The sequence below is a fragment of the Eublepharis macularius genome, chromosome 17 (assembly GCF_028583425.1).
Source record: "Eublepharis macularius isolate TG4126 chromosome 17, MPM_Emac_v1.0, whole genome shotgun sequence".
NCBI lineage: Eukaryota > Metazoa > Chordata > Lepidosauria > Squamata > Eublepharidae > Eublepharis > Eublepharis macularius.
In genome coordinates, this window is record NC_072806.1 from 39,443,698 (window position 1) to 39,462,655 (window position 18,958).

An 18,958-nucleotide genomic window follows, 5' to 3' on the forward strand; every position below is an offset into this window, starting at 1 on the left:
TACTGGACTTTGGTTTTATTTTGCTAGGGCAGACTAATCCCCTTGCAATCATACAAAACTGAGTTTTATATGGAGTAGTTCAGTATGTGAAGTTTTAATGTGAAGATTCATCTCAGATATGGAATTAATTCTGGAAGAGTGTATGTTTAACAGTTCTGAGTGTAACTACAATGATTTATTCACATTAATTCTCTGTCTCACGAGGTTTTTGGCAAAAAACAAGTATTACTGTTACAACATCCATTTGTCTTTATTCTAACAAATTATGGGGAATTTTCATTCTTATCAAACATTTTGAAGAAGATACATTTATCAGTATTGAAATGAATTAGACTCAGTAGCTGGTGTCTATTCTGCTGTGAATTATTGCGCCTATGGCAAAGTATTTTGAGACTAATTACTACTCTCCTCACATTGTGAATCAGTTAGCTAGCTGTGAAATATTGTACTTGTTGTAAAGTACATTGAAACGAACTCTTCCTGAATTACACACCATTTTAATTCAGCTGTGAATTATTGTGTTTGTTGTATTTTGAATCTGGTTATCCCTCTCTTCACATGGTGGCAATATATATGTGCGTGGACATTTTTTTACAAACAAAATTTCCATGCCACGCACATCATTTTACCTGTCATGACATATAAATTGTAGGGTCTTGCTGAGGGTTTTGCCCGAGGTCCCACTCCCCGCCCCCCTTTCCCCTTTGTGTTCGCTCTCTGCACACGGCGAGAGCTTCTGCCCCCAGCAGCCCCCCAGGGGGCGGAGGAGAGCGGCCCGCCGGGGCCTCCTTTGGGACGGTCCTTTCGCCGGTGGGCAGGCCTGGGGAGGCTCCGGCCGGCGGCTCCCGGCTGCAGGCGCAGCTCGGGGCCGCAGAGCCCGGGGGCGGGGGGAGAGGGGGATGCGCGCGGCGGGGCTCACGCGGGCCTTGGAGCGGCTCTTCGCCGCCTTCTTCCTGGTGCACGTCCCCATCACGGTGCTGGTCGACTTGCAAGTGGTGTGGCCTGCCTGGCACCCGCCCGTGGTGAGTGGCCGAGGAGGCCCTTTGCTGGGCGCCTCTCCCGCCCTCTGCCCAGCGGCGCGACCGGCGGCGAAGCCTCCTCCGCGGCAGGCAGGCAGCCTCCGTCGGGCTCGTGCGCCGCGCGGGGCAGGGCGGGGCGCTCGCGAGCGCCGCGTGGAGGAGACCGGAGTCTGCCCGCGCGCAGGCCGCTCTGGCCCGGACCGCGGGGCTCCTGCCCACCTGCTCTGCGGGGGCTCCTCTTTCCCCTTCCGGGGAAGTCCAGCAAGAATCCCGCCTGCGTCTGGGTCTCTGCAACAGCATCTGCCTCGTCGGCACATTCCAACATTACGGAGTTCTCAGACAGGGTTTGGGGCCCCCACCCTATGGAACCGTGAGTTGGGGGTCTTCCTAGTTCCCTCACCCCTGTCCCACTCACGCTGGGGTCGAGGTGGTTGGAGGAGAAGGGGATTTAGCGTCTCCCGCCATGCCTGCTGATTTTTACCTGGACTAGGCTTGGGGAGGGGGGAGGTACCAATTGGCAACCCGGGAAAACCTCTGTGTGTCCTCGTGTCACCTGCATCTGCAAAGGGGAAAGAATATAAAGCCAGGCTTCTTGCTCCCGACAGCTGGGAGAAGGGGAAAGTCAAACATTCACTAGTTTGCCATCATCTTCCTGAGTTTTTGTTGGGATTTGCAAGTGTCATTCTCTTCTGTCATGAAGGGGTTAATCTGTTTCTGTCTTAGCTAGGCATAATTAATTAGCATGGGGCCAATTAAATGGCGAGTAACTGTTCCCGCCAGGGTGAAGGGGAGTTGCATGCCTAATGAACTAATCTAGGATCGATTATTGGCTGACCAGGTTTATTGGGGGCAATTAACATTCTTTCCTTTGTCCAGGACGCCATTGCCCACTAGTCAGTTACACAGTTACCTCCAGCATGTAAGGACGTAGAAGCTAGTTAGCTCTTCTTTATTGTATCACCAATGTAACCCTTATCATTTTATCCTTTATGTAGTAAACATTATTTTAGAAGCTGAACACAAGTCTCTGTGATTCTTTATCTGCTGTGCAAAGCTCTACTCTGCTAACCATTATCATAAATCATACATTATTACCCAACAGTTTTCCAGTCCCTCTCCCTTGGAGGCTGTTTGTTCCTATCTGTCTAACAGGTAAACTTCTTTATCAGTCCGTACTTCCAAGAAGTGCAGAGCAGTGTACAAAGTTCTTCACAACAACCTTGTCAATGGGGCTAGGGTGAGCAAGCGTGGGGAGGGGCCTATATCCACCCAGCAGGCACCATAGTTAATTGGGGAGCTGAACCCAGGACTGCTAGATCTCAGTCCGACATGCTGACTGCTCCACCACCCTGGTGCGTTCAGTCTGTCGGAGTGGCTGTTGTCAGCAGAGCGGAAGAGAATGCTGGCGGCCATCTGGCTGGATCGGGCAGCCGAGCTTGGTCTGCAGGCTTCACTGTTGTTCGGTGGCATGGAGTGAAACAGTTCTGGTGGCTTCCTGGTTGCTTTGTGAACCAATGGAAGGCATTCATTTTTATCTGTAAATCCAGCAGGTTGGGGCTGCTTTGGTTAGGTGACCTTGTAAGGTAGGATATGCTTTGCACGCTATTCGAATTTATGGGGGGCGATGTGCCCTTTAAACCTGTATTTACTTTTCCCTTTAAAATCCTAATCAAAGCATGGATGAAGAGGGAGAGTTTCAATTAGTAAAACGGAGCAGGGAGTGAAGGGTCAAACCCCCCTTCCTGCATGACCCTCATCCATATTGCAGCTGCCACAGACAAATGAAGACCGGTGACCTTCACCATTTCTGTTTTGTCCATTCTTTAGACATACGGGGAGGGAGATCACCTGCCAAGGTTACACTGTGAGAGTGCAAGGCAAGACTGGAAGTGGGAAACTTTCGGATCCCTGTTCATTCCCTCAGCCTCAATGAAATGCCAGTTCCCCAGAAACCTGGGCTCTGCCATTCAGCTCTGGCCTTCCCATTTCTTTTTTTCTTCTTGAGCTCTGTCTTAACAGCATTGTATCAAGGAGAGCTTGGGGTTTTATATTTTACCTTTTATTCATTCTCTGTTTTTTGACCTGTTGCTTTTCTTCCTTCCTCTAAGTTGAAAGAGTTCCTAAAATGGTTCATAACTACATTTAAAGACCCTGTGATGTTGGAGTCCCCTGTCTGGTTTAAGTCGCTCATCTACTGTGAAGTGTTCTTTCATTTGCCTTTCTTCCCATTTGCAATCTATGCATTCCTTAAAGGTAAGTGCACAAGTTCAGATGGAAGAACAGTAAGGTTATTTTTTAATATCAGTATTTGTAAATCTTATTTGCATTCTTACAATTCTTGATTTTAGAGCTGCAGCTCTTAAGAATTTCCAGTCCTTTGTATCTTGCTCACCTTGGGTAGCAAGTTTGGGAAAGCTCTTTCTCTGCCAGAGGCAGGGTTTTTTTCTGGGAAAAGAGGTGGCGGAACTCTCAAGAGGGAAATGAGGAAGAAATACACGGGATTCTTTGAAATATTATTATTTTCAAGCACTATTGCAGAGTACTTTCAAGAGATGCCGGAACTCTGTTCCACCGCGTTCCCCCTGAAAAAAAGCCGTGACCAGAGGTCATGGAGAACAGATGTTAAGTGTAGTTCTGGGCTAGATAGACCGACAGTCTGATGCAGGATAAGGCAGCTTTCCAGCATCAGATCATGTAAATGCCTGTCAACATCACTGATACATATCCAAGTGGCAGAATTTGGGTTGCCTTACAGAGTTTTCATTCTGAGCAAACGCAGTCTTGGGTTGAGATCAGTTTGACGGTTGTGGATTGAAAATCATTCATTGTTTTTATCCCAGGTGACTGCAAGTGGATCCGGATCCCTGCCATCATATTTGCAGCACATGTAACCACATCAATGGTGCCTATACTGGCACACTTCATGTTCCATGATTTCTCGGGCTCCACGCCCGTGGGGCCAGAGACGTGGTCCGAACGCCTCCATCTCTCAGCCATTTATGGCCTGTATTTCATGTTCTCCCTCATGCTTCTCTTTACAATGTTGTTCAGTCCTGCGTACAACTTGACAGAAAAAAGGAAAACCAAATAAACAACGATTGGCACCTTGATCAGGAATGAAGAATCTTTGGCCTGGAAAACTTGCAACATTGACCAGCTGCTCCAGTCAGAAGTGTATACCCATGCTAGACCAATCTAGGGCAATAGTCACTCTTACCGAGTTGAATTTGGGTGTCTTAGATGGAGAACTGAAGAACTAGTTTCTTTTCCAAAGACAGTGGACCCTGTGCAATAATTTCTCCTGATGTCCATAGAACTTGTGTCAATGATACGAGAGAAGGATTCAAATCCCTGCATGTTGTCCTCCAGTTGGTAACCCAGCAGCGTCCCCTTTTGGTTACCCAAAGCCTAAGAATCCTAAAATGGGTTCCCCAGAATTGGAAATACACCCCCCAGAACTGCAGTGTGGGACACGGCAGGCTATGCCCTGTGAGGTGGCAACATTCAAACCCAGGAGTGTTCTTTTCATCTTTGGCACAAAGACTGCCTAAGGGTGATCATTTGCTTTTCTCATGGCCATCTTTACCAGTCGGTACACACGTGCTTGCCATCTCGGATGTTCAGAGCACAGCTGCTTTTCAGCCTGCTAAATTTTTCAACATGCCTCCAGTTCACTCTCGCTGTTCATGGGGATCCAGTCCCTGTGAATGGTGAAATCCGCAAATACTGGAAGGCAGGGGGTTCAGCTGCCCCCCAGTCACAAAACTATAGATGTCCCTCTGAATTTATCTATGCAGTGATTATGATGAGGCCATGGTAGGAGTAAAAACAGGCAGGGGTCTGCACCGCATGATTGGACCCTGAGCTGAAGCAAATATTTGAATTCAGGCTGCCAAAAATGTCCTTGAAATATTTTTATTGCTCCTCTCTCGGTAGCCTTTGGGAATAGCTGGACAGGGAAGCTCTACAGCGTTGTCTGCCTTAACTGATGGGTCTTAGGAATGGTGCAGAATTCCTTCTTGCAGGATCATCTGGATGCAGGCCTGGGTCACGTGAGCCCACTCGGTTGCTGCTGGTTTTACATTCTTACTGCTTCTGGCTCATGAATTTTTCCTCGTCCACGTCTGCTTTGCAAAGAATTTCATCAAGGGGGCTGGTCTGTTAAGGGGGCTGGGTCAGTGCCCTTCAGCTCAGGCTGCCTCAGCCTCCTTTCTGTCCTCTCCACACAGACAGCCCAGGGGGGCCAAGCTGCCTGCAGAGCCTGTCTCGGTGAGGTCTTCGCTTCGCTTAGCACTGCAAGCAAGGAAGCCCCTCCCTCCAGAGGGTTCTTCTTCCCACCTTTTCAGCAGGCTCATCCACACTTGTTCATTGGGCAAGGAGACCTCGTTGCGGCTCATTCCGAGTCCTTGACTGGTCAATGGATCCGTAAGAATCCATTGACCAGGCCTGTCAATCTTTTTCTCCCTTCCAGAAAGGGGGAGGAAAAAACTGACCGATCAAGGAATCTGTAGGATAGAGAAATGGACTGGGTACCAAGGCCCCAATGAATTCAAGCAGCACGTTCCCCCCAACCCCTGTTCATAATAATTTCTGTGCTAGAGAATGAATGCAGGGTATGTATTTAGGCCATTTCCCTCTTTCCCTTCCCACACAGGTAGAGTAAGAAGGGAGAGTCTGGAAAAGAGGCTTCACCCTGGGAGGCTTCACCAGCCCATAACCAGCAACCCCTAGGGATTTTTTATGGGTGGACCTCTCGGCAAACAGTGTCACCAATGCTGTGGCATTGTGTCTGAGCGAAAAACAAAAGGTGACATAGCAGCCTAACACAGTACTCTATGAATTCAACCAATCATTATGGCAAAGACCATAGAGATGAGTGAAGTTCCCAGAGCGTCACAGTAAGAGGGTGACATCACTTCTGTTTTTTCACCCCAAATTGACACCATAGCATCAGCCATGCCATCTCTCCCATTTTTGTTCCTCTTGCTGTTGAGTTAATCAGCAGGAAGATGAGTACAGACAGATAAGCAAGAAGATAAGTTTAAATTAACTTATCTGGCCTTGTATCTTCTTACCTGTTTGAACCTTTGACCTCTCTCATCATCTATTATGTAAGGACGTAAGAGGAGCCCTGCTGGATCAGACCAGAGGTCCATCTAGCCCATGCCCTGCCTCACACAGTGGCCAGTTCTGGGGGGCCAACAACAGGGCATAGAGGCTGAAGCTCCCCCCAGATGTTGCCCCCTGGCTCTGCTATTCAGAGGTACACCGTCCGAATGCAGTGGTTTCCTTTAGTCACAAGGACTGATGATAGACCTATCCTTTGTGAATCTGCCTAATCCCCCATTCAAGCCAGCTCTGCCTGTGGCCATCGCTACACCCTCTGGCAGTGAATTCCACATTTTCATTCATCCTGAATCTACTTCCATCAGCTTCATTGGAGGCCCCCTATCCCGAGTTCTAGTATTTTGGAAGGGGGGGGGAGTTCTCTCTGTCCATTCTCTCTACCCCTGCATAATTTTATAAACCTCTATCATGTGTCGTCTCTCCCCCCCCCCCCCCCGCAGTGGCATCTTTTCTTCTGAAAAGACCCTGGGCTTTTCCGCACACTTGATTTATTCCTGATTTTTTTAGCAGTCAATCTCCAAATACTGGAATCAACTGGGTACGGTTCTTTCACACATCTGCCCTCCCTTTGCATTTTTACAGTTGTGGAGTCAGTTTATTTTGTTCTGCATGTGCCTTAAATAATCAGGTTTTTCAAGGAGGGTTGCTGTCATCATAGGTGGCATCATAGATAGATTGATGCTTACACTGATAGATGGATGGAAGGGCTGAGTTAAAATATATTGTCGAAGGCTTTCACGGCTGGAGAACGATGGTTGTTGTGGATTTTCTGGGCTGTATCGCCATGGTCTTGGCAATGAAAGATTGAGAATGAAGTCTTAAAAAAAAAAAAAGACTGAGAATGAACATGTGCGGAAGTCTTTGCGTGGGGAAGCCTAAAAGGGGAGCAGCTCCACCACCCATACCTAAGTTCCCACAATCCAAACTGGCGATCCCTGCCCAGGTTGACTGAAAGCCGGGAGGCGGAGGCCGTATCTTTGCAAGGGAAGGGGCTAGAGACTTTTTTAAAAAAAAATGAAAGCTGGGGATTCAGAGAACCTGCTGCACCTCTTACTACAACAGGAGGCTGATCTATCTAAAAGAAACTGATGAGTTAAAAAGAACAAAACAATACCAGGAAGGGGGAAAGGAAGGAACATCCAGTTAGTAAAACATGGGTTGGAGGTGGATGGAAATGAAACCAAAAGAAACATTATGCACAAGGGAAAACATGACGCAAGGAAAAGAACGACTCAAAATCAGCTTCCAGAAAAAGGACAGGAGTAAAAGTGGTCCCAAAAAACTTGAAGCAAATGGAGGGAAACCAAAAAATTCAAAGCAAAAACTAAAGGTAAAAAAACTTCATGTGGAATGCAGGAGATAAATTGAAGCAATATGGGGCCAGAACGGGCAGGAAAAAAACACGTGGAGACCAACCAGCCCCCCCCTCCGCCTCCCGGCAGACTCTTCAGCCTTTCCTGCTGTCCCAAATGAGGCTATGCTCTGGGTCTACACAGGAGCATTGTAATATGGGCTGCTTTATTTCCAGCCGCTCTCCTAATCATCCCCAGCACAGGGGCTTTTCCTCTTCACTGCTGCAGCCTACTAGCTTGACGGTTCCACAAGCACCCCAGGGGTCTCTTTCCCTCTCCGTCTCAGCAAGTTCAAATACCATTAGCATAAAGTTGGGATTTTTTGTTTCAATGTACGTCACACTACACTTGCCTACATTAAACTTCATCTGCTTGCACCACACATTACACAATAATAGATACTGATTCTGCAAAAACGGCATCATTGGATAAGACTAAATTATGGTCTCCTGTTTCAATGACAGCATCACGCCCACCACCTAAGAGGGTGTAAGTCGGCTCACTGGCCTTCCCTGTGGGACTGCTGTGCAACCAGGATGATGGCTGCACCGACTTGTAACTGATGCTCATCCAGTGGTCACCTGCGCAGTACCCATGTGTGAACGGCACTGGTGAGCACTTGAACAACAGTTACAGGTAAGTGCAACCAAAAGTGGGGGGGGGGGAAGAAACTAACATTGGCACCTTACTTAGGAAAACTCAGATTGATTAGCTGCCCAACTCTCTCTCTAATCCGTGTTTCTGTGGGAGATCACTTTATGGCTACAGACCACCCCTCCTGCCCTGTACTGTGAAAGATGTTACATTTGCGTCTTAAAAGGGAGACGTTCTTCAAAAAGGTCTTCTGGCCTGCTGTACTCAATCCTCACAATGAAGTGGTGGAATGCTGTGATGTGTATATAACTTTTTTTAAAAATCTCAGCTGGGGGAGGGGACGCTCCCTGCCATAGAAAACTAGCCAATAATGAAGGATTCTTTTGCTGCTTGCTATGCTAGTTTTCTATTCCCTCTGTGCGGATACCAAACACCATGGATGCTAGATTTCTATTCCTGGCCAACTTTTAAAAAGTGTGGGAGCATTCAAAAGGGTGGCATTTAATGCGTCTGATAAACCCGTATGCATAACCTCCAAAACAGAACACGTTTCTATGGCCAGTCTCCCGATTATTACACTCTGGTGAAAGCTGCTTTTGGAGAAGAGTGACAAAGTGGAGTTCCTCAGGGATCAGTCCCGGGACCTATTCTGTTCAACATTTTTATAAATAATTTGGATGAGGGAATAGAGGGAATGCTTATTAAATTTGCAGATGATACTAAATTGGGAGGGGTAACAAATACAGTCGAAGATGGAGTCAGGATACAGGATGATCTTGACAGGCTGGAAAACGGCTAAAACAAATAAAATGAATTTCAACACAGAGATAAATGCAAATTTCTGCATTTAGGAAGGAAAAATCAAATGCATGATTACAGGATAGGAGAGACTTGTCTTTGCAGTAGTATGTGCAAAAAGGATCTAGGGGTCTTAGTAGACCGTACACTGAACATGAGTCAGCAGCGTGATATGGCAGCTAAAAAGGCAAATGCGGTTTGGGGCTGTATCAACAGAAGCATGGGGTCCAGATCACGAGAAGTGATGGCATCGCTCTGCTCTGCTCTGGTTAGACCTCACCTAGAGTGTTGTGTTCAGTTTTGGGCACCACAATTTAAGAAGGATATAGACAAGCTGGAACGTGTCCAAAGGAGGGCAACGAATATGATGAGGGGTCTAGAGACCAAGTCCTAGGACAGTGATGGCAAACCTTTTTGAGCCTGAGTGCCCAAACTGCAACACAAAACCAACTTATTTCAAAGTACCAACACTGCAATTAAACCTGAATACTCACTCTCTCTCTCTCTCTCTGTCACACACACACACACACACACTCACTCACTCACTCTCTCACTCAGGAGCCACGAATGAAAGTTAAGCATGTTAAATCAAAGCAGTTTGCCCTTCTTTACACCAGCAGCCCGGCTTGCAGTCAGTCAGTCTCTGTCTCTCACTCACTCACTCACTCACTCACTCACTCACTCACTCACTCACTCACTCACTCACTCACTCACTCACTCAGGAGTCACGAATTAAAGTAAAGCAAGTTAAATTGAAGCAGTTTGCCATTCTTTACACCAGCAGCCCGGCTTGCAAGCACACTCTCTCTCTCTCTCTCTCTCTCTCTCTCTCTCACTCACTCACTCACTCACTCACTCACTCACTCACTCAGGAGTCTGGAATGTAAGTAAAGCAAGCTAAATCAAAGCAGCTTACTCTTCTTTAGAAAGCCAGCCCCAGCAGCCTGGCTGCTGCCTCTGCTTCCTGCTGCTAAAGAGACGAGCAGCAGGGAGGCAGCCTTGAGGAAAAGGAATCACATGGACAGGGCCAAAACCCATGTGATCTCTGCTCAGAGCTACTGGAACGCTGTTCCAGGTGTTCCCCCTCCAAATGAGCCCTGGACCTAGCAATCCGGCGACTTGGCTCGTGTGCCCACAGAGAGGGCTCTGCGTGCCAGCTGTGGTATGCGTGCCATAGGTTTGCCATCGCTGTCCTAGGAGGAAAGGTTGAAGGAGCTCGGAATGCTTAGCCTGGAGAGAAGATGACTGAGAGGTGACATGGATAACCATCTTCAAGTACTTGAAGGGCTGTCATATAGAGGATGGCACAGAGTTGTTTTCCACTGCCCCAGAAGGTCGGATCAGAACCAACAGCTTGAAATTAAATCAAAAGAGCTTTCAGCTAAAAATTAGGAAGAACTTCCTGATAGAGCGATCCCTCAGTGGAACAGGCTTCCTCGGGAGGTGGTGGGCTCTCATTCTTTGAAGGTTTTTAAGCAGAGGCTAGATGGCCATCTGACAGCAATGCTGATTCTGTGAACCTGCGCAGTTCATGAGGAGGATGGCAGAATGGGTTACATCAGTGCTTAGTTCTCGTGGCCTCCTTACATGCCCAGGATACTGCTGATCACCACCTTGGGGTCAGGTAGCAATTTTCCACAGGTCAGTTTGGCTAGGGATCCTGGAGGTGCTTTGCTATCTTCTGGGCATGGAGCAGGGATCACGGGCAGTCAGAGGAGGGGGGGTAGTTGTGAATTTCCTGCATTGTGCAGAGGGTTGGACTAGATGACCCTAGAGGTCCCTTCTAACCCTATGATTCTATGTTTTGTTCATTTACTCTGCAAATGCCTGTTCTGTTCCAATTGGAAAGCCAGGAACATGGTGATCTTTTGGCTCCCCCAAAGCCAAACTATCCTAAAATAGGTTTATCAGCAGTTCAAAATATACACCGGGAGCTGCAGTGTGGGACATGGCAGGCCATGTCCTCTGGGGTGGCAATGTTCAAACACAGGAGTGTTCACGTGAGTGCGTTAGACCAGTGTTTCCCAACCAGGGCTCTGCAGGATGCCATCAGGTTTACACAATAAATTGTGGAATATTTTTTTTTTAAATCTTGCATTGGCTTTGTGTGAGAACTTGTTTTGATTTGATATTTTTAAAAAAATTAGATAAAACAAAAAAGACAAATGCTTCACATATTTTCTTAATCATGCAAACGACTTTTCTTCCTCTTTTCAAACCAGGTCCATCCATACCAGCACACTATTTCATTGGGCAAGGGCAGGAGGCATCCCTTTGGTTCCCTCTGAGTCCCAGTCTGGTCAACGGGTCCATAAGAATCCATTCACCAGAAAAGAGGAAGAAAATGGGAGCAACCAGGGAATCTTTCAAATAGAGAAACGTCATGGCTACCACGGCCTAGATGGACTAGTGTTTATTCGAGCCTATTTCTCCTATTCCAAATCAGGCCTCTACAGTAGGGTGTTGGGGTGTTTTGCTCAAGTGTATGGCACTCAGGGTGTTTAGTCCTGCCCTTCCAACAGCTAGACATTTTCTGTTTGTAAGAGTTGAAAACATGGAGAATAGGATTCACACAGGCACGTATCTCACTATGAAATTGTTGTGCTCCAGAAAGAGAGAAGCAGTGCTCTTGTAATGAGAGGGACAATATTAGCCTTCAGCCTTTTCCTTGGCTTTGAGGAGTTGAAGAAGAAGGAGAAGGCTGATGTAAAGTAACTCAGTTGTCAAACTGAACTATCTGTGTTTGGCAGGGGTCAGCAACCTTTAATAAGTAAAAGCCAAACAACAAAATTCAGTTGAAGATACCAACAAAGAATCCGTATACTACTACTACTACTACTACTACTACTACTACTAATAAACTGCTATTCTAGACAGATTAGTGTCTCACTCGGTGAACAAAGTCAATGTTATTATTATCCCAATACAGCTGGAGAGCTGGGGCTGAGAGGAGCAGCTTATCCAAGGCCACCTGCAGAGTTCATGATAGTAGCAGGAGTCAAACTAGCAGAGTGCTGATTTGCAGCCCAACCACTTAACCACTATGCTACAGAAGTAGGCCTGTATGCATAACTGAAAATACACAAATTAACATTGATAACTGATGTGCAGATTAATAATCCATATCATTTCTACAGCCCAAACACTGGTTGTTGTGAGTCTTAGGATGCACACAAGGTCTAATAAGTAATTAAACATAATTCTTTTAGTGTGCATAGTTTGCATCTAGAATACTGACATTGTTTATGTTTGTCCTTTTAGTTCCACACAAATCTTTGCCTCTGTTCCTGGACAGATGGTAATTATTCCAGAGCAAAAGGATGGAATCATGTGTGAGAAGAACATTTTCTCAATATGGAAACTGGACCAAGAACTGTGAAGCACCTCTGTGGGAACGTCCTCTAAGCAGGAATTACAACTGACATTAGAGCTTTTTCAAAAGTGCCATTTGAAAAGAAACAAGCCATTTCTAAAACAATAATTTATTTCTTTATTTAACTGAATTATGTTGCACTTCCAAGAAACCCCTCCCCCCACGCAACATTAGGGAGCAGCATTAACTGCAGCAATAACAGGCTCTATCCAAACATGGTTTGAATTCTGACCATCAAACATCTTCTTTAAAAATAAAATACTGCTTCCTGTCTCTACGGAAATAACTTGATAGTGAAGCTCTAACATTTGTCAGTCTTTCTAGCTGTGACCATAAGGTCATTTTACGAACATTGCAAAATTGCTCATTTTGGAAACAGATGGTTGGAATGGTTCAAGTTTTCTCAGTCTATTGCTGCTGGTTTGAGATTCCTTTTTATTTCTGGAATATGAACTGGTCGATGAATTCATTCTGGTCCACTTCTGTTTTGCAAAGCGTTTCATATTCCACACGATACCTGCAAGTGGGGGGGGGGGGATGAGTGGTTAGCAGGCAGCATTGAGTGAGAGTGACTCTGTGCATGGGATACACTTAAATAAGTGCAGTGGGAACCTGTCATTTATTTCAGGTGTACTGATGGATGTGAAAAAGGAGGAGAAGTCCCTCAATTTGCTATCAGCCATGATGCCTCCAGGGAACTGCTCCGTTTGGAAGCAGCATATTTTTGAATAGCACGTGGTGGAGGGCAACCCTAAGGGGAGGCTTTACCCCTTGGTGCTTCTGCTTGGCCACTCTTGGAAATGGGCTACTGGTCAAGAGGGACCTTTGGGGCTGCTTTGGATTCTTAAACTGCTATTGCGATTCTCCGTCCACTTCCCTGACAGGGTAAGGAAGGCTGGCTGTGACAGGAGAGCAGGTCCTCGGCCTGTGGCGGCCAGCTCTCTCTGCTCTCTCTGCACAGCGGAACTGGAGGGGGGGGGAACTGTTCAGGACTGCAGAAACGGGACTCTGATCAAAAAAACCACCTTGAGGTTCTCCTTCCTTGCCCTTGTGCTCCTCCTTACCTTTCTAGCTGGGTCATCTTCTCGGCTATCAGTGCCTGAAGCTGCTGCTGCTGCGCCTCTCTCTGCTTGGTGATTGATTTCAGCAAGTTTCGGGCCCCTATTGCCTGTGGAAAGGGGGGGGGTGGGGTTCTTGCATTCAGCACGTTTGTTTTCATTGCATGACAGCAATTGTCCCAAGCGGGTAACAATATTATTAGGCCTGTTACTACATTAAAGAGACAATCCTGTAAGCTTTACATCTGCATATAGTTGCATAGTTCTGAAAAAAATACTTTTAAAAAAATACTGCGTGCAGAAGAGAAAGCCTCATTTCAGAAGAGGCATTCTCTGCCGAGTTTGAAAGGTGATCTCTCCTAAGCCAGTGGCCTCTCAGATGAGACTATTCAACACATGGGAGAAAGTGGTATGTCTCTCCTAAGAAGAGGCATGCACCAGTTTTGTATTTAATGATTCCTTGATTTAATGAGATTTTTAACCCGCCCTTCCACCCACAAAATGGACCAGAACTAGCTAACAACTGAAACAATGTCTCCATATTGTTGGGAGCCTCAGTGAGGGACTAGCCCATCTCTGAGGAGGAGGAAGGGAAAACCAGGCATACCACTCTGAGCTCCTTCGACAAAGGGTAAGATAGAAATGCACTAAAGAGACAAAGATTCCTAGTGATTAAATCTGCTGCCCAGTTCTAGGGGGCACCTTTTTAACTGTTAACAGATACTTAACTCAGGAACTGACTACCCATTGCAGCCCTACAAATTCTTGAAGCCTCGTATATCTTGCTCTTGTCCCAAGGAGCTGAGAGCAGCTAACATGGTTGGTTCAAGTAGATTCCAGAGCCAGTGATCAGCTGATCTTTAGCAACAGGACATGCTCTTGAGATCTGGTAGTGTTTCCCATCCAGGAAATTCCCCCTGCAGTTCTCCACAGCCAGACAGGAGTGTGGATGGTAAGCGCTGGTTACCTTAATCTTCTCGTTCTCAGCTGCTTTTGCTTGCTGATCGACCAGTTCAATGAAGTTGCTCACATTTTTTTTAAATTCTGCTATTTCTGTAAAAGGAAGCAGAAAATGACGTTTATATCCTGCGCAGCCTAGTTTATTCCAACGGCCACAATCAAAGAAAGGCCTTTCCACATCTCTGCTGCCAGAGATCTTTCCACTGGAGGTGCCAGGATCGAACTGGGGACCTTCTGTTCTTATTACCTCCTGGATGCAAAAGAGGTGCTCTGCCTCTCTCTGGGTTTTTCCAATTGATCATAAGAACAGACCAGCCCTGCTTGGAAAGACCAAAAGTCCACCCAGTCCAGTATCCTGTTTCTCACAATAAGCAGGCCGATGCCCCTGGGGAAGCTCGTAAGCAGGCGGCACGGAGGCAATAGCCTCCCCCACCCCCACCCCAGCAACCTTGACCTTGGAGCTTTCCCTGAGCTATTGTGATGAAGACTACTTCCACACAGGGACAATTCCCCATTGTGCCAGAGGCATTCACAACAGCAGCGAAAGCTCCGCTAGGTGGTCTCTGTGCCCACCTTCTGCCTCCTTATTCATCTCTGAAGTGCCTTTTCCTGACTTTAAAAATAACACTGGTAGTCGGCACATTGCTATTGTGCAATGCCACTATACCAACTCCTGTTTTTTTTTTTAAAAAAAGTCAGTAGAATGTGGGCTGGTGCCAGGTGGAGATGGGAGATGGTGAGCTGGAGGGCAAGTGGTGGTAGATGTGGGGGTGGAAATCTGCATCTTCCTGTCCACACAGTAACCGAACATGATTTGAGCACAATCTTTCTACAAAAATCATAGCACTCAAGTCGGTTTGGGGAAAGATTGCACTGAGAGGGTGGCGGGGGCGGGGGGGATGGAACCAAAAGGTTGATGAATTCCTGGCAAAATCATGTGGAATGCTCCTGCCCTGCCCCAAGATGCCCTTTGAGATAAGGAAACGTGCAGTAAAAGTCAGTGTGGAAATAATGTAATTTTTGTCAATAGTTTTCTCTCTCACAAATTTGCCTAGTCTCCTTTTCACTCTGCTTCATGTTACGACCACAAACTCTCACAAGGTAATTATGCAGCATGTAAAATTCTTTTGCCTTTCTGCCCTGAATGAGCTCCCAATTGGTTTCTTCACCTGATGCGTACTTTATGCGGACAATTTTAATTAATGCATAACCCAGCAAAGGTCATTCGCTTAGGTGGCTTTAAATGGGGATTAAACACATTTGTGAAGGATAAGCCTACCAACGCTTATTAACTGTGACAGCAAGTGGTGCCCAGAGGTACACAGCCTCGGGATATGAAGGTTTCATTGAACTGAGGAGCAGTTCAGAGGCCTCCATGCCTGCTTCTGGACCTTCCAGGGGGCAACTGATCAGCCCCTGTGGGAACCAGGACACTGGACGAGGGAGACTGCTGCCTTGATCCAATATGACTGCTTTTGTGGTCATGAAGCAAGACAGACACAGGTTAAGATCCAGAACTTACTGTCCACAAAGGCTTTGCATTCGTCTTTCAGTTCGACTGTTTGCTGAGACACCTCTGGGTCCAAAACCCTCAGTTTATTCAGCTCATCAAAATGGAGACCAGCTTCTCCCAGAATGCCTTTAGCCATAGTGGAGTATTTTCAGATGCCTGTGCAAAAGAACTAGAAATAAAAAATGACAATTCATATACAGGGCAGGGCAAAATGGAGACAAGGTAGACGGAGCCCTGCACTGCTGCTCCATGAAAAAAACCAATCCAGTTCAGTTGGTAGTATGCATAATAAGAGGGATTTTAAAAAACATTTTAATGCTATGTGTTCTTCAAGGAGTTCATGATGGCTTTATATGGCTCCCCCTCAGCATTTTGCCTTCATGACAACTCTGTGGGGCAGGTTAAGCTGAGAGAATAAATGGCTGAAAGCCATGCTTGGTTGAACGGGAATTTGAATTTGGTTTCTCCAGTGCTGGATCAACTACTGCATGCTGGCTGTTAAGCATAACTGAACCAGTGTCATGTACTGGTAAAGACTAGGCAAAACCTGGGTTCAAATTCTTGCTTCAGCTATGATGCTGATGGGGTGACCTTGGACCACTCACTGTCTCTCAGCCTAACCTACCTAACAGGGTTGATGGGAAGCTGGGGTGGCTGTATCCTGCCCTGAACGCCTTGGAGGAAGGATGGGATAAAACGTCGTAATGGATGCAGAATGAAAACAGTAAAGAGACCAGTGCTACCCTAAGAAATGCATTGTAGCAAAAGATGGTGTATTTCATCAGATATACAATGTCCTAGGTTCATTTTAATCAATTAGTATGAGTAAAATTTAACACTGAGTTTTCATTATATGGTAGCATATTACACTAGTTAATTTGGCTCCACTTTTCCCCCTCATTGCAGAGGGGAAAATGTGGAGCCAAGTTAACTAGTATAATATGCTAGTAAATCTAGTATGGAGGTTTAATTACTATTTGCAGGGAATGCATAAAAATGCATACAGGGCTTTTAAAGAAACAGTGTTCCTGCATACACACAATGCTGAGACGTGTGTCCCCTCTGCACATGGAAGTTTTATTCTAAGTTTATGACTGTTAATAGGTTCAACAGAAACAGAATGATCTAAATGCTTTCTAAGAAAGAAACTACTTCCATGCCAGACTGGACCAAAGATCCACCTGGTCTTGCATTCAGTGTGGCCAGTTACGAATAGGATTTGCAGGATTACACCATAGGACTAAAAACCCAGTCCTGTTTTCAACAACACCCACTAGCCAGGAAGGCAGTGGCTCTCCTCTGGTTATTTGTCCCTCGACCCCTAATTTTCAGGGATAGATTGCATTGGGCAAAGAAGAATACAATAAATATTTTTTTATGCAGATCTGACCAAAAGGTCCAGCTGGCCCAGCATCATCGTTTTCCATAACGACCACTCAGATGCCTCCAGGAAAGTCCACAAGCAGGGCACAAAGGCAGACTCCCGTCCTCTGTAGTAGGTCTTCAGCACCTAAGGCTCAGAGACAGACTGCTTCCCTGTATGGAAAGGACTCCAGGGGAGCAGTTGTATTATGTGTACTGCAGCAAAATAAAGCCAGGAGTTCAGTGGCACTTTAGAGACATTTATTCCAGCAAAAGCTTTCATGGCTTCATCAGAGGCATCAGAGTATAAATACAAATAACCCCTTTCAGTTGCATATGTAAACTGACTTGATGGATTTCCCTCCTGTGCCTCTGAAGAAGGGAGCTCTGACTCCCCAAAGTTTAGGCTGAAACATGCTTGTTAACCTTTGAGGTGATCGTACTGGGTTCCACAGTACGGTTGCCAGCCTCCAGGTAGGGCCTGGAGATCTCCCAGAATTACAACTCTTCTCCAGAGGACAGAGCTCAGTTCCCCCGGGAGACTCGGCTGCTTTGGAGGATGGAATCTATGGCATTATACCCCACTAAGGATCCACTCCCCATATCTCCAGGAATTTCCCAACCCAGAGTTGGTAACCCTAAGTCCAGAAGAGATCCAAACGAATGCCGCAGAGCCAGCGCCCCATTTCCAGCAGAGGCTGTCCGTCCTCCTGGAAGCCCCCCAGCCGGGAGGAAGGCGGCCCCCTCCCCGTTTTAGCGGCTGGGCTGCAAGAGACCGCCAGGATTTGAGCTTCGAGGCCAAAAACACCTGAAGAGCGGGGCTCTGACTCTCGGCTCAGGTCCCGCCCCCGCCTCTGGCATTCGGAGGTAGACTGCGGCTGGGCGCGGAGGCTCCATCCCTCCTACTTACCTGCCCGCTCGCGCCGGCATCCCCGCCCCTCCCGAGCGGCCTTCCGCTGCCACGGCGACAGCCGCCGCCCCGCCCACAGCAGGAAGCGCCCGGGGGAGGGGGCGGGCTGGTTCGCTGTGCATTGTGGGAGTTTCCGTAGCCGGTGGCGATGAGGGGATGTTTTGCCGCTGTAGCTGAACAGGAAAGGAGGACCCGCCCAACCCTCCTCTCTTTCTTCCTCCCCGGCCACGTCGCTGCGTCGCGCGCGCCCCTGAGCCCCTTCCGGTTGCCTCTCTCTCGTACTCCCCGCCCTCTGGCCAGCCTTTCGGCCTATGTACTCCAGTTGCCAGGCAACCCTCAAAATGGAGGCCGAGATCCGGGCTCCTAGTATGAGATCGCGAGATCTCCTTTTCCCTTTGACTCGCGAGCGCCGTTTTGCCCGGCGGGATCCGCCCAAATCTCGTTGCTCGGTCGCTCTGGCTTCGGATGCTTTGCCTGGCGAGGGGGAGAGGGCTCTGGCGTGCTGGGAAATGTAGTCTCGAGGCGGGGCGCCTGGCCGGAGAGGGCCGCCTGTGGCAGCCGGCCGACGAGTGAGGCGAGCCTGGGCGCGCCCGCCGCTTCGCTCGGAGCCGGTGCTGGACGGCGAGGGGGTCGAGCGTGGCGCCGGATGAGGCCCCGCCGTGTAGGTCAGTAGCGAGGGGCGGGCAGATGAGGAGGGGGGGCAGGAGCCGATCAGCAACGGGGAGAGAGAGGCGGGGGGGGGGCGGGGTTCCTCCCCGTTTGGACGAGCAAGTAAAAGTCCTTCCGGTGTGGCTTCCCTGGTGGTATGCTGGGGACTCTACCTGTTGGACGGCTGCTCCCCCCCCCCCACACTCAAGCCCTTCTAGGAGAGCCAGGGAAGAGGGTTGGGGGC

At 47.7% G+C, this 18,958-nt stretch overlaps 3 protein-coding genes and 1 long non-coding RNA gene across 7 annotated transcripts in view; 3 read left to right on the forward strand and 1 right to left on the reverse strand.

The window, feature by feature from the left end:
• Window positions 1-856: 856 nt before the first annotated feature.
• Window positions 857-4,129, forward strand: LOC129344524 (sigma intracellular receptor 2-like). The gene is made up of 3 exons (XM_055001243.1): window positions 857-1,022; window positions 3,128-3,272; window positions 3,860-4,129. The coding sequence occupies exons 1-3, from the start codon at window positions 900-902 to the stop codon at window positions 4,108-4,110; spliced, it is 519 nt and encodes a 172-aa protein (XP_054857218.1). The 5' UTR covers window positions 857-899; the 3' UTR covers window positions 4,111-4,129.
• Window positions 4,130-7,964: 3,835 nt separating this feature from the next.
• LOC129344526 (uncharacterized) lies at window positions 7,965-12,554 on the forward strand. Its single transcript, XR_008598402.1, has 2 exons — window positions 7,965-8,134; window positions 12,152-12,554. It is a non-coding gene; the product is annotated as an uncharacterized LOC129344526 (long non-coding RNA).
• On the reverse strand, window positions 12,357-18,238 carry IFT20 (intraflagellar transport 20). Of its 3 annotated transcripts, none has more exons than XM_055001245.1 (5): window positions 18,067-18,238; window positions 15,804-15,963; window positions 14,289-14,374; window positions 13,328-13,431; window positions 12,357-12,780 (listed from the first exon to the last, which is right to left on the reverse strand). In XM_055001245.1, exons 2-5 carry the CDS (start codon window positions 15,928-15,930, stop codon window positions 12,699-12,701), a joined length of 399 nt encoding a protein of 132 aa, XP_054857220.1. In that variant the 5' UTR covers window positions 15,931-15,963; window positions 18,067-18,238; the 3' UTR covers window positions 12,357-12,698. The 3 variants fall into 3 exon arrangements, with proteins under 3 accessions (XP_054857220.1, XP_054857221.1, XP_054857219.1); XM_055001246.1 differs by having other exon boundaries at window positions 15,804-17,372; XM_055001244.1 differs by lacking the exon at window positions 18,067-18,238 and adding an exon at window positions 17,185-18,034.
• Window positions 18,239-18,597: 359 nt separating this feature from the next.
• TNFAIP1 (TNF alpha induced protein 1) overlaps window positions 18,598-18,958 on the forward strand; it is a 36,067-nt gene continuing 35,706 nt past the window's right edge. For both annotated transcript variants that reach the window (XM_055001176.1, XM_055001178.1), the window contains exon 1: window positions 18,598-18,731. The gene's annotated coding sequence lies outside the window, so the exon portion shown is untranslated. The remainder of the gene's footprint in view (window positions 18,732-18,958) is intronic.